General features: G+C 49.1%; 1 protein-coding gene across 2 annotated transcripts in view; it reads left to right on the forward strand.

Annotated features, from left to right (window-relative positions):
* Positions 1 to 8,872: 8,872 nt before the first annotated feature.
* The window catches only part of AKT1S1 (AKT1 substrate 1), a 72,905-nt gene continuing 66,424 nt past the window's right edge, over positions 8,873 to 15,353 (forward strand). For both annotated transcript variants that reach the window (XR_012941146.1, XM_076065266.1), the window contains exons 1-2: positions 8,873 to 8,966; positions 12,503 to 12,647. Coding sequence is in view for 1 of the 2 variants with exons in the window: in XM_076065266.1 (XP_075921381.1) it covers positions 8,888 to 8,966; positions 12,503 to 12,647 (224 nt within the window). In the remaining variant the exon portion in view is untranslated. The remainder of the gene's footprint in view (positions 8,967 to 12,502; positions 12,648 to 15,353) is intronic.

The following is a 15,353-nucleotide window of genomic DNA, read 5'->3' on the forward strand; positions in this document are numbered from 1 at the left end:
GGGGCCTCTCTGTGGACACTCCGGATCACGTGCCTACAGGGTCAACCAGAGTGCCATGGCCCGGGGCAACCCTGTCCCTGGGCTAATACTTTCCTGCTCCCCCCTTTTGGGAGCCCGCACTGCACACCGTGCGTGGTGCCTACGCTATCCCAGCGCTCACCAAGCCCCGCTAGGGCTGCTACTACACCCATCTACAGTACAGGGTGTACGCGATGACGGTGCATCGCACGCCGTGCTCTGCTAGAGCCGGCCTTACTCAGCAACACACAATGCCGTCCGCGACGTAAGTACATCGCACGCCACGGCCCTCCTGGGTCGGCACCCCACAGTGACATCCCCAATGTCGCTACAAATGCACCAGGGCGACGTTAAGTTCTTTCACCAAGGCCAACATACGTTCCAACACCAACGAGTCCAAGCCAGCTTGCTCCATCTTTGGAAAAGCTGCTTGTACCAACGACAAGAGTGCGCTGTGGAATGCGAGAGGCATCTCGGCCTCCCCCCGCCTTTTCGCAGCGAACTTGTGGTGAACATTAGACAGTGGATCGAAAATTGCCACCATCTGTGCAAAGACCAGCGACAACGTGGCTCTCTCAGCTGGTGGGATGGCGTGAAACGTTGCAAAGGTTCGTCATCCAAGGCAGTGGGGAGCGCTCTCAGTGCCAGGGGCGGAGCCAGGGGGGGTGACAGGGGTGACATTCTGCGTATAAGTGTACGACACTCGGTCTGGCGGACTCCGTGCAACTGCATTGTCAGAGTGTGTCGCCAACCGATGGCGTCTAGTTCAACAGCCTGACTCTCTAATCATTCTTGAAATTAACATTTGTTGACTGTCACCCTGGACTAAAATCCTGGCTCCGCCCCTGCTCAGCGCCTCCTCCTCCGTCCAGCCCGCCAACTCACAGTTTACAGTGAAGCGCCGCCGAAATGCCTCGCAATTCCCTCCTGCAGCCGTGAATTCCTTCATGAACGGGAGCCGGTGCTTGGGTGATGCAATCTCCATTGGCGGTTTTGGCGGCAAGTCCAATTTGGCGGACTCCTCTTCCCGCGTGACCGCCAAAATGGCGGCCTCGTGCGCGCTCCGCGTGGTCGGAGTTTGCCGCGCGTGGGAAACTGTTGCGGCTGCTTCAACCTCCCGTGACCCTGGCGCTCCAACCTTTGTCGCCAGCTCCTCTTTGTCGAGCTCGGCGATTAGCGCAGCTGTCGCTTATAGCAGCTCTGCGAGGCATGCGCAGAGCGATCGGCGTCGTCTCCCTAGTGGCGGCGAAGCGGCGGTGTGGTGGTCGTCCCGCTGATCCGCAGGTAACGCCGCCTCGCTCCCTCTCTCTGGGGTTGCCATCCCCTCTCCTATCTGTAGGAGAGTCTCCTCGTCGTCGTCCAAAACCGTCTTGGTGAGTTGTCTCTGGCGCGTAAACATATCACCTATTTCAGGGCGAATCTGTTAGAAAATGTAACCACTTCTGGCACCAGTTGCAATGGGTTCAATCGAGCCACACACTTGAACTTGGAGGCAACACGTTTTATTAACTAACATTACGTTAACTCTTAACACTAACGGGATAACGACATAGGGTGGTGAACCACTATTCCTATCTAACTATATATACTCGGAGGAGATGGCTATTTACACTCTGGATGGGACAACTACTAAATCGGACCAGGACAGCCAACACACTGCGTGGTCCATGTGCACAAAGATCGGAGACCGAATACCACGACGAGAGAGGTTTCTTCCCAGCCAGGACCAACCCCAGTTCCCCCCGGGGCTCGGCTTTTATCCTTATAGCGTGGCCAGGCCCTGCCCATGGCCACGCCCTTTTTTCAGATCCTTCGTGACGGTTCAGGACCCACATCATGTGTTCCTCTCACCTTCTCCCTGTTCCTCGTTACCAACTCATCCGGTCACGTGCCCCCTCGTGTTTACTCAGCCTCTTCCCTGGTATACACACTACACATCTACAGTACTTTACAGGCTGTAGGTTGGTCAGGGGTGCCGCGGTGGCGAGATGTTAACTACCTCGCCTAGTATGCAAGTCGTGGCTTGGATCCCGACCCTAACATCTGTATATCTGGAGTTTGCATAGTCTCTCTAGCTCCTCCGGTTTTCCCTCCCACATTTAGAAACAGGCGTTGAGAGTACAGTATTTGGCTACTATAAATTTCCAGATGATAAGCCACTTCGTTGAGCTATCATTTGTGACCATGTCACTTGTGAAAGAGAGCTGTAAAATGAAAAAAATTGTTTAGTTGGTTATGTTGAAAATGACCATTTTACGCACCACGAGGCGTCAAGTAACAGGAGCGGGCTGTAGATTTAAGGGGGCTTGCGAGTCACGCGTGCCGAGCATGGAGAGAGATGGGCAGACACGTGTTGCTGTCGGGTTTAATTCGTTCTTGTTATCGGATTCGTGACTGCAATCAAAGTTAACATTCAAGCATTCTGTTTGTTACGAGACCATCCGAAGCGAGTTCATTTTGCGGTACGAATGAGTGAGGTGTCGGAGAAGGAAACAGGCAAACGAAAATCCATGCTAATAATTTACTGTTACATTATTTTTATTTGTAGGTGTTATTTCACACGGATCACTTTTTTTCTCCTGTCACTTTTATTCGAACAGACCTCCTTGCGTTGAACACCACATAACTCCGTCGCAACTCTCCCACTTGCGCTGCTCGCCTGCCTTGCTCCGCTCACTTCGCTCACTCCGCTACCGCTCCTCTCTCTCTCCCAGCCTCTCCAATGCTAGCCTGCTCTCTCCCACTCTCCTAGCCTCTCCGCTCTCAGCCTGCTCTCTCACTCTCCTAGTCTCTCCGCAGCTAGCCTGTCTGCCACGCTCCGCTCTCTCCGCTCTCTCTCCACTGCTAGCCTCTCCACTGCTAGCCAATCTCTACACACTGGTAGCCTCCCACCGTACACTCTGCTAGCCTCTCCACTGCTAGCCTATTACTATACACTCTGCTGGCTTCTCCACTGCTAACCTCTCATATTATATATTCTGCTAGCTTCTCACTATATACTCTGCTAGCTTCTCCACTGCTAGCCTCTCACTATATACTCTGCTAGCCTCTCGCTATATACCATATTTTCCTGCATATAACCCGCGGGGTATACCACTTTTTACAAACAAAACAAGACCCTGCGGGGTATATGGAGGTGCGGGCTATCCCAAAAAATTTTTACACACGTGTAAAATTGCACGTTATCACGTTTTAAATGAATTGTTTGTACAATGAAACGACAATGTTTGAAGTGGGCGCACTGTTTACCGGCGACAGGAGAGCTGGGAGGAGAGAGAGGTGGAGGGTGCTAAAACTGTGCTTACTTATCTACCAGTTATGTGTTACTTATTTATTGGATATTTACTTTTGTTACTTATTTACTGTTTTAAGTTCACTCGTTTCCGGTTAGTTTGTTTTCTTTGTGCACGTTATGATTTTAATGTTAACAATTGATAGTGGAATGTATTACAAATGTAAACTTCGTATTAATGATGGAATTAAGCTGCGATAGACATTAAAGATATGAATGTATGCGGGGTATATGGAGGTGCGGGATATCTGAAATGTGTTTTACACAAAACGCTATGTTTGCGGAGTATATGCGTCTGCGGGTTATATGCGTATGCGGGCTATATGCGGTAAAATACAATACTCTGCTAACTTCTCTACTGTTAGCCTCTTGCTATATACTCTGCTAGCTTATCTTATGCTCACTCTTCTCTTCACTCCAACCACCTCAACTCCCTGCCTCACATGTTCCCTTATTCATCCTCCTCCTCATTAAGAGGCCCCAGGTGGCCCTCATTAAGCCCACGCTAACGCCTCCATCTGCAGACTCCCAGGCGCCTACACCGTGTCTGCAATTGCAGCCAGCCAATCACTGCTGTGCATCTCAATTGGTCGCCTTTCTCCGGTTGCTCCCTCCCTCCGCACGTGTTTGCCCTGACAATGACGTCACTGTCCGCCGCTCACACACGCGTGCACACTGTTTGCAAAACGCAGCGCGCGTTACTCCACTACATATTTTTTTTTATAAAACTGCACAATATATTAAATGTTTTTTTTTTCTGGTAGCATCGATATTCTTGTGCTATTATTTCTAATTCGTAACATTGTTAAATCAAGATTCTGGGTAAAATGAAGGTCAGGCTGTTTTCTTAAAGCATTAATTTAGAGCCTAAGGAAATTACTGAAAACCTTTGAAATTGTTGTACCTCAACTGCACAATGGAAATTACTCAATTTTTTCAGTGAAAACTATATTACAGTACTGTGTAAAAAGACACAGTAGAACCACTGTTTACTATTATATTTGACACGTTTGGAAATGATAGGTGCTGCCCTGCGGCGGTTTCTTTGAGGCTGACAGGGGAGAAATTGCCACAGACTGATCGCACTCAATATCTGTGCGATGTGTATATTTACACACAGTAAACAGTGGCCCTACGCGGATTTGAACCTTATGGCGGTACCCCGGGGTACCAAAGTACCGTGGCTCTCGCATAATGTCCGTGATGCAGTCATTTTTAGTCTGTTGATGGTCGGCGATGCGGCTATCGACTCATCTCGACGAGCTGTACTCACGATGCACCACCACCACGGTGTGTACCGCGAGCGTTCGGGGTTTCAGCGCAATCGCCCTCGCTGCGTTTCGACATCGTGAAGCAGCACCACTGATTTCGGGTTGATGGGTACCCCAGTCACGGAGTTAAGTACACCCCTGGGAAAAATAGTGTCCCAGAAATAAAACACTTAATTTCCTTGGCCATTTTGTATAATTTGGTACCCCGGGGTACTGCCAAAAGGATAATTTGTAAATCATTCTACTCTCCACGTGCCATTTCTTCTTCGTCATATATTTCATTGAGAATACAATGATTATATATACGAGACCCTTCCAGTATCAAGATAATAAAAATACATACTTTACCCTTTGTTTTTTTACAATGTATCTAACGGAGCAAGACAACAAAAATATACAACAGAAAAAATACATGAGATGCAAAAATGGTGTTTGAAAAAAATGTTATTGCAAATCCAAATTGTGACCGTTCATCAAATTGCTGTTGAGCTTGAGGTGGTGATGGTGATGACAGTAGCTCACAAATGTAATTTATTGCTTAATCCTAATTGTTTTAATTTCCCCTCAATACATTTTACCACAGGAAGAGTAAATGATGATCAATTACAGAATATAAGCACAAAGTGGTCGACTTTTGTAAAGACCTTAAAAGGGCTTTTTAATGCCTGCAATTTGGAACGTGCTGCATGCTTCACTGAAACTTTTGCAGGGCCGGGTTAGGCTGAACATCCTGATAATCGTGTGGAGTTACGGTTGGTTATTTAACACAGGGTTTCCACGTTGCTCACAATAATAGTGCTCAATAGAGGCGATTGAAAATTTTAAGCACTGTACTGTGCTTATTATTTGGTGATAAGAAACTGTGTATTTTGCCATTTAGCTGCCCTACTGCTATTTGCTGAAAAGTAACTCAGTGCATTCTGTAAAAGCATGTGTGCTGCATTGTGTGACTGGGATTGCTATTTTGTAGCACATACGTATGTGCGTGCCTTAAATCCCTTGCTGTTTTTTTGCATAAATATATGGAAAGCCGGTCCACACTTGTTTATCATTGGGGCCGTCCATAAATGACGTCACGCGATTTTGGCCGATTTTTGACCCCTCCCCTCCTCGTCACACGGCGTCACAAAAAGTCAGACGCCCCCCCCTCAAATATGACGTCACAAAGTTCTGCCCCCCCCCCCCAACATATTTCAATTTTGAAAATAAAACACGCTTCAAATCACTTTAAACTATTGTCATTGTAGTGCGTATTTAATGTGGCGCTGCACTCTGATGTTGTAGGAGAAAACATTTATTAAAAACTCTATTTAATTAAGTAGAACGTGTTGTCTATATTTATTTAAATTGCGCATTTTTACGTGACGTCAAATTTCTCAAACCTCCCCCCCTCGTCACACATCGTCACAAATGTCTTAGCCCCCTCCCCCCCCCCCTAGGTGTGTGACGTCATTTATGGACGGCCCCATTGTTGCTGTTAGTCGGTGACATTGGTTCACATTTACTTTGATGGAGATCTAATCCACGAGGACCACAATGCATTTATTCAGGAAATATTCACGGGGTTTTTTTTTTGCATATGCACTGATGCGTGCTTTTTACCCATGTTTGCATCTCGTTTAAAATGTATGGTTTTTCAGCCTGCACTATTGTTCTGCTACGAATTTGAGATCTGCAAAGCATAACTTATTCATAAACGACGCTATAGATGTAATCTTTTTTTTAATGCTGTCACACCGTACATTTCAGGGTTTACTCGGATTATGTATTAATTTAAATGTTTGCACATTGGGACTGCACGTTAGATTTGTGCGTATAAATATTTATAATAAGGCAAGCACAGTTGTGAGGCAGAAATAAAAATTGACCACACAGTGTCACGTTGCATGAAGATTATTATTTTTTAAATGTCATTTTTGCTGTACGCAAAAACAGAGGCCCACTGCAGAATGCTGGGCGACAAGAAAAAAAACCGCACGTGAATCCAGGTCCCCATGATGTGCCCGACTTGTCCTGGTTGATGAGGTGGGGGGGGGGAGATATAGCCCGGGGAAGGGTGGGGGATAAACAATTGTCTCATTTACATGAGATAATCGGGCCGGTAGAACATTCGTTTTGTGTGTAACATTGAGAAAGGAAGGGTGGGGCTGTATATGAGAAACATAAGGGAAAAAAGGAGGGAGGGGCCCGTTTAACATACGGGTGGCGAGTTCCCGGCTTGTATAGGGGAGGAAGTGAGGGGGGAAGGGAGGCGTGGAGATTAAATTGTAATGAGATATTAAACCCAAATCATACACGCAGTTCAATTACATTTCTTTGCATTATTCTATACCGTAACCCCGCACATTGTTGCTCAATTAATTTATGAAAATTACTTTGACATAATTGGGTTACTTTAAGTGGAATATAAATAACTGCAATATAATGTATGTCGATGTTAATTTCAGTCAATTTGTGGTGCATGGGTTAGTGCAGGGGTGGGCAAATTTTTGGACTCGCGGGCCACAATGGGTTCTAAAATTTGACAGAGGGGCCGGGCCAGGAACAGATGGATGGAGTGTTTGTGTGAACTAATATAAATGACATGTAAAAATCATTACATGAAAGGATTTGGCCTTTAACAGGTAGCAAAGCGTTTATTTGCAAGGCAATTTAACAAATTGCACGAACGTGAACAATACAAAAACATGTCGTAACTCCCGGTCAAAGTGCGCCATCTAATGGGGAAATGGGGGCATTACAGGAGAAAGGTAAAATTGTATTTAATAATATTATTTGGACAAGTTCGGCGGGCTGTATTAAAAAGCCCAACGGGTATGGCCCAGGGCCGTACTTTGCCCATGTCTGGGTTAGTGTGTACATTTGCGAGTTGTTAAAATACCCTTTCATGAAAGGAGAGGTCAGCTGCAAAGAAAACTATTGTAATGTTTACTTAAAATAGTTGTATCTGATGCAAGCTGGTTGAAAGGGAGGCAGAGCATACTCAAGGGGTGCAATACACTGAATATTAAACAAACTTTAAACAAATACTAAATGCTAAACAGAACTTTAAGATTTGCTTTTGTCGATCGTGAATTCTACTGTAGCTTTCACGCCAAATGCATGTATTGTATCTTTTTAAAAATATTTTTTATTAGGATTAGAAGGCAGACTGAGCCTTCAGCAGACCTTTTGACCTCGTGACAATAGGGGGTGCTAAACAACTTATTTCCATCTATGGAGGCAACGGAATGCATTTTCACTCAACTGAGGCAAATAAACCAATTTAAGTGTTTTTTAACTTTCAAAGAGTTTTGTTGATTCTATTTTGTGACACTTGATAATGCCATTTATTCATTTCTGTAGGAGTTTAATGTAGACGGCAATGATGACAGGCTTTATAAGAAAGCGAATTGTGACTTTTTTTTACTGTATGCGGGTCCAAAATGCTCTTTTTTACAGTGTAATACAATTAGAATTTAGAAGGTATATAAATGTACCTATGCTGTGTATAGGCATATTGAGAGGTTTGAAACATGCAAATGTTAATGCTTTCCAACTAAGGTCGAAGCATTTATGCATTAGCTCTCTATCGGTCCATTCCATTGATGAGAAGGCTGCCAAGAGCTTGGGAGACAAAAAAAACTAGCCCTCAAAGCACGCACCTCGGCATGCAACATACGAACGAGAAGCATGTCATGATGAGCCAACAGAAACAAACCTTTATAAGGCTCATATTATTGGTTCTTCTTTCGGTAAAGTCACGTAGAAGGGAAACAATAAAATAATAAAAATATCAAACGATAAATCAAACTTTATAAGGCTGTTTATCTATTATGGACTTGCCATGTAAACAATTCATTGTACTGGTCTAATTCAACAACGGGTTGCCTTGGCCCCCTCCCCAGGACAGCCAATTATTGTCGTCCCATTTGCGGCCTATTCGTGCGCACCACCGTTAATTAACTTGGCCAAACATCCCAACGCTCATTAGATTACCTTCATATGTACTCGATTGGTATTACAACATTCTCCAAAGAACTTGGACGCACCCCCCCCCCCCCTGAAACAGAGTCTCGAGACTCAGTGAAGCTTTCCTGGGTAAACAAGCATCTAAATAAACGCCTAACTTTACCTGTGATGAACGCTGCCCTTCTGTCGTTTTCACGCTGGGACCGCGTGGATGAGGAACGACGGAGGCGCACGGACAGACGTTCGATTACGTTGGAATCGATCTGCAGAAAGAGTCGATTCAACGTTGATTCCCAAAATAGATTCCAAGAATCGACCTGGCAACCACCGACACGACTTTGCCATTTGTTTTGCGATGACGAAAATATTTCCCATTCTCCCCGCATACGCGATCACAATCAACAAGTCGCAGGGACAGATGTTCTATTACGTTGGTAAGCGCACAACTTTATCTATGATGAATAATATAACGTAAGATAAAAACTTCTAAACGGAGCATCGGGTGCTTGCATGAATGCGTCGTTCGTGTGCAAATGTTGTGACTTTTCATGGCCGAAGGCCGGAAATGCTTTTGTGAGGGAGCGCCATAGCGCCCCCGAACAACTAATAATCATCATAATAATGTAGTGATGCCCGACACAGTAGTCTTCAATAAAAGGAGTCTTGTCGGGGCGGCTGTCCCCCCGACTCCTCCGTCGTGATCGAGCTGCTGCTCCCCGACTGCTCTGTCGGGTGCGGGCTGCCGCCCCCCAATTCCTCGCTCCCCTGGACCCCCGACTTTGCTGCTGCCCCCCGCGTATTCATGATAAAATTGGTGGAACTGACCGCTTTACGCTTCCGATTGGAGGGAGAAACTCCGCCCCGATTTCAAGGTCGTTTAAACAGCCGCGCGTGTACGCGAACGCCAGGTGCTGTCCCGAACAGTTGGATGTAATTACCGTGCACCCCGGCGACCTGACCCACAACACTCTACCCTCCTTTCCGCGCTCACAGAGACCACTCGACATGGTTTATACTCTCCTGACGATTTAGTATCCGCAAATAAACAAAGTAAACTGTGTGTGTCAGCGCGGACCAGCAGGACAGGTCTAACCTATCTCTCTACTGCCTCATACTTAATTGGCCTGTCCGTTCTCTATTCTCTCTCAGAATTTCGCCCCTTTTGTCTTACCGCTCTTCCTCGTACTTACGGTCCGACCTCGCAGTGATGGAGTTCGCAGAAAGATGATGCTGTAAACGGAATCTGGCTGTTCTCTGCCCCGTCTCACGGACGTGCGAGTAACAGTGAGGTGACGGCTCCTCGATCCCTCCCTCCTGTTGATCCCCAGCGAAAACGGCCCCGTGCTTCCCCAAAGCGTTCCTTTTTATTCTCGCTTCAAAGCCCCCGCGCCGCCGTCCCGTTGGCCTCTTATCCAATCCGATCACCTCCCCTCTCTGACGCTCCGCCCCCCCCATTGTTTAACCAAGTGCACCGACTCAATAAGCGAGCCGGTGCCGCATCATCGCCGCCAATCCACGGTGCATCACGGGTAGAGACGTTAATCCGTGGTGCATCACGGGTAGAGACGTTAATCCGCGGTGCATCACAGGTAGAGACGTTAATCCGCGGTGCATCACAGGTAGAGACGTTAATCCGCGGTGCATCACAGGTAGAGACGTTAATCCGCGGTGCATCACGGGTAGAGACGTTAATCCGCGGTGCATCACGGGTAGAGACGTTAATCCGCGGTGCATCACGGGTAGAGACGTTAATCCGCGGTGCATCACGGGTAGAGACGGTAATCCGCGGTGCATCACGGGTAGAGACGTTAATCCGCGGTGCATCACAGGTAGAGACGTTAATCCGCGGTGCATCACAGGTAGAGACGTTCATCCACGGTGCATCACAGGTAGAGACGTTAATCCGCGGTGCATCACGGGTAGAGACGTTAATCCGTGGTGCATCACGGGTAGAGACGCCAATCCGCGGTGCACCACGGGTATAGACGTTTAATCCGTGGTGCATCATGGGTAGAGACGTTTAATCCGCGCTGCCCCGCTCCCCACCTGTCTGCTGGTCTGTGTGTGTCTTGGGCATCTCCTCACTGCGGTTCTCAGTGAGTTCGCCGTGGTCATTTAATTTTAAGTTAAGCCACGGCGCCGCAGTGCCATTTGGCCTGGGGGGGGGCTGCCAATTCCCTGACCCTGAGAAACCGTGGAGCACCCCCACGAGGGGGCCTCTCAGGTGAAAACTCAGGGCAGGTGCCCCCCCTCCCCACAGGGCCCTACGTGAGTGTGTGTTTATGTGGGGGGGGGGGGGGGGTGGCGGGGAGAGCGCGGTGACGGGAGCCGGGTGGCTTTTCGGTCGCAGCAGCACAGCGACGGCCCCGGTTTCGACGGAGCGGCTTCGCTGTTGTGGCACCACATAGCCCCCCGAGGTGCCAGTCGTCCAGGGTTGACTGGAGCACCTCGCCTTTGGTTGCTCCCACGAGGTAGCGTTGCGGGGTCCGCGGGACTCGTCCAGTCCTCATGGCGGGCCTCGGGGGTGGTGGCTCCATCTCCCAGAGTTCCGGCGGCGGTCTCCTCCTCCACTTCAATGGTTTTCCTCGGTCCTTGGCACCTGCGGGCTGGGGTACAAGCTCAGAGGCGGTAGGATTTAAGGGCCGTCGTCCCCGTCCCCCCGGCCCGGGGTCGGGGCCCCTCGGGGCCCCGTGGGGCCCATATACCGTGCGAGGCTTCCGAGAATGGGGGGCGTGGGGACCCCGGGATTTCAGGGTACTTGAACGGTGGGGTCCCCCCCCGCTGGAGCTGCTCTCCATGGTTTTAGTCGGTGGACGTTGACCACCATCTCCCGGCCCTTCTCCCCTCCCTGAATCAGCACCGTCCAGGGGGAGATCTGTCGTCCCACGGTCCAGGGTCCCCTCCAGTAGGTGGTCAATTTTCCAACCTGCCCGGCCCCGACGCGAGGAGTGTGCAGCCACACTTTCGAGCCCGCCGAGTAGAAGGGGGGCTCCATACGGGCTCGGGCGCTCTGCTCTTGCCGCTGGTGTGCAGCCTCTCCTTGTGGGTAGGCTCGGCTCCGGGCCCCTCGCAGAGTCTCCATCAGGTGTTCCACGGGGCGGCTCCCCTCCTCCCGTTGCGGTGGGGGAACGCCAAACAACAGATCTGCGGGGAGGCGAGACTCACGACCAAACATCATTAGGAACGGGGTCTGTCCCGTAGATGTGTGTACCGTGGTGGTGTAGGCGAACAGGGCATAGGGGAGGTGTTCGTCCCAGTCCTATTGATTTGCGGCCGCCATGCGTTTGAGCTTCCCGGCTAGAGTCTGGTTCATCCGCTCCATCATACCATTCGCCTGGGGGTGGTATGCCGTGGTTCGGTCCTTCTGGATTCCGAACTCGCGGCACAGCGCCTGGAATAGCTCCGCCTCGAACTCATTATCCTGGTCAGTTATGACTCGTTCGGGGATCCCATGTTTAAGCACGTAGTGTTCTACGAATGCCTGGGTGACCACCAGGGCCGTTTTATCAGGGATGGCCACCGCCACAGGGTAGCGCGTGAAATACTCCACCACCACGAGGATATACCAATTGCCTCGGTGGGATCGTGGGAATGGTCCCTGTAGGTCGATCCCCACCAGCTGGTTCGTCCGACTGACGCGGAACGGCCTCAGGGGTACCTGGTACCGCGCTGGTTTCTGCCCACACTGCTGACAGGCCCGGCAGCCCTGCACGCAGGCGGCCACATCTTGCGCCAATTTAGGCCAGAGATATTGGCGACGCAGGGTCTCCCGAGTGCGTCGTTCCCCATCATGGCCCCCGAGTGGGTGGTCGTGCACCAGCCGTAGCAGCTGGGGCCGCACCTGGGCGGGGACACAGATGCACCCCGGCTGCCCAGCTTCGGTTTGTTCCCTCACCACTCCGTTCTCTACACACAACCGGGCATACAAACCGCTCCAAGGCCCCGGTTAAGTGACCTTTTTCTCCCGCAGGGCCGCCTCCACCGCCACCAGGTCTGGATCCCGCTGCTGGGTCTGTCTCAACTGCTCGTCGTCGAGGCCTGGGAACGCACAGCCGACGTCCTCTTGGATCCGATCGAGCAGGGTTTAAACAGCCGCGCGTGTACGCGAACACCAGGTGCTGTCCCAAACAGTTGGATGTAATTACCGTGCACCCCGGCGACCTGACCCACAACACTCTACCCTCCTTTCCGCGCTCACAGAGACCACTCGACATGGTTTATACTCTCCTGACGATTTATTATCCGCAAATAAACAAAGTAAACTGTGTGTGTCAGTGCGGACCAGCAGGACAGGTCTAACCTATCTCTCTACTGCCTGTACTTAATTGGCCTGTCCGTTCTCTATTCTCTCTCAGAATTTCGCGCCTTTTGTCTTACCGCTCTTCCTTGTACTTACGGTCCGACCTCGCAGTGATGGAGTTCGCAGAAAGATGATGCTGTAAACGGAATCTGGCTGTTCTCTGCCCCGTCTCACGGACGTGCGAGTAACAGTGAGGTGACGGCTCCTCGATCCCTTTCTCCTGTTGATCCCCAGCGAAAACGACCCCGTGCTTCCCCAAAGCGTTCCTTTTTATGCTCGCTTCAAAGCCCCTGTGCCGCCGTCCCGTTGGCCTCTTATCCAATCCGATCACCTCCCCTCTCTGACGCTCCGCCCCCCCCTATTGTTTAACCAAGTGCACCGACTCAATAAGCGAGCCGGTGCCGCATCATCGCCGCCAATCCGCGGTGCATCACGGGTAGAGACATTTAACCCACGCTGCCCCGCTCCCCACCTGTCTGCTGGTCTGTGTGTGTCTTGGGCATTTCCTCACTGCGGTTCTCAGTGGGTTCGCCGTGGTCATTTAATTTTAAGCTAAGCCATAGCGCTGCAGTGCCATTTGGCCTGGGGGGGGGGGGCGGCTGCCAATTCCCTGACCCTGAGAAACCGTGTAGCATCCCCACGAGGGGGCCTCTCGGGTAAAAACTCAAGGCAGGTGCCCCCCCTTCCCACGGGGCCCTACGTGAGTGTGTGTGTGTATTTATGTGGGGGGGGGGGGGGTGGTGGGGAGAGCGCTGTGACGGGAGCCGGGTGGCTTCTCGGTCGCAGCAGAACAGCGACGGCCCCGGTTTCGACGGAGCGTCTTCGCTGTTGTGGCACCACAGTCTTTATTTCTTCCAGCACGAGACACAGTCTTCAAGAATTCCCTTCACTCCAAGTGTCCCGAACTCTCTCGCTTGCCCTTTATATATCCCTCAAGTTTCTTTCCCAAAGGTTCCTTGACCTGCAATTCCTTCCGGCCATCACCTTCCACCTTTCCCAACGGATTCCAACCGTTCCACCCTGTCAATCAACCTCAGTTTCCCACTCTTTTCATTTTGTATTTCTTCAATCCCTTCAATTCCCTGCCTCGAACCAATCCCCTTTCAGGCCCGTTAAGCACCAATCAGAAGGTGTGCTTTACCTTCTGACTTTGTCCATGCACACCGTGTCCATAACGTTGGGTGAGTATTTTCGGTTGTGATTGAATCATTCAGGGCCGTAATTACAATATATATTGGAGAGGGGGGGGGGACACATCCCCCCCCCCTCCCCAATATTCACATATGCTCAAAATGTCCCCCCCAATATATTGATATGAAAAATTATGTAAAAATAATCATTGCGATGCTACGACAGGCAACCACGCACCGCCGTCCGAAATAACAATTAGCAAATGTAATCATAATCATAACTAAACTTAACAAATTGCCATTATTATTAATACTGGTTCTAGTGTTACGGTGTACTGCAGTTCTCCGTGTGATTTGTCCAAGTTGTGTTGCCGTACCCCAGCAGAAGCCGTTGCTCGACTGCTGTGGGTAGGTACAATCAATGTCAAACACTGTCCTGTCTCTCCATTTCATTGCTTTCAAATGTATTAAAAAGTGGAAAACCAGAATGTAATATGCGTGTTACGTAGGCTATATCATTGTCGAGTAGAAACACACTTTTTGGTGAAAACGGGCCAATATGCAATTGCTAATCAATCAACCTTCACTAACGTTAGCTATCATAGCTAAGTTACTTGGAAAGTTAATTAGCCACACATTCAGCCAGCGACCAACAATGGCGCTCACAGGCGAATTCAACTAACGTTAATGTCTTTATTACATATTTGTCAGAAAGCCCATGTGAAGTCTAAGTAAAGTGTCAATCATTTATGTTGCGCTGCATGTGTAATATTTGTAGACAGTAGATTAAATTTACTGCATATTCGTATAGTATAGTGTATAGCTGTACTTGCTTATAATAAATCGAATTATTAGTGTTTCTTTGATTTAAGTGCAAGCAGTTTTATTACAATCAGCTTTCATTCACAGTGAGTGTCATCATGAGCAAGAGGAAGGGTGGCAGTGACATTCGTCATTTTTTTGGGCAGCCTCAGAAAAGAAGAAAAGTAAGTTGAGAGCAGTGAGAAAATGAGTACCAGTCAGATGATAGCAGTATACAGCAGTACAAGAGACGAGTCAATGTTTCTCGATATAATAATTATTGCCATTCAGATCATAAATGGTTATTAATCAATCCCTGAACATCATGGCAAGAAACACCACTTGTTTACTGATAATATTTATTTCATGTTCACTCTGGTGCATTCAGAGTAGAGAGAGAGAGCATGAGGATGCCGACAGGGCAGGGAGAGCAGGTGACATGGAGGTGAGTGAGAAAAGGAGCAAATATTGATGGTTAAGACCGAATAATGACATCACAACAGTCTAATCCTAATGTTAATTTAAGCTGAGATATTCCTCTAAGTATGGCTTCTCATGTGTATTTCAGATAATACAATCAAGCAGGGAGA

This window comes from Petromyzon marinus, chromosome 7, assembly GCF_048934315.1.
Source record: "Petromyzon marinus isolate PM22_M1 ecotype Great Lakes invasive population chromosome 7, UKy_Petmar_22M1.pri1.0, whole genome shotgun sequence".
Taxonomy (NCBI): domain Eukaryota; kingdom Metazoa; phylum Chordata; class Hyperoartia; order Petromyzontiformes; family Petromyzontidae; genus Petromyzon; species Petromyzon marinus.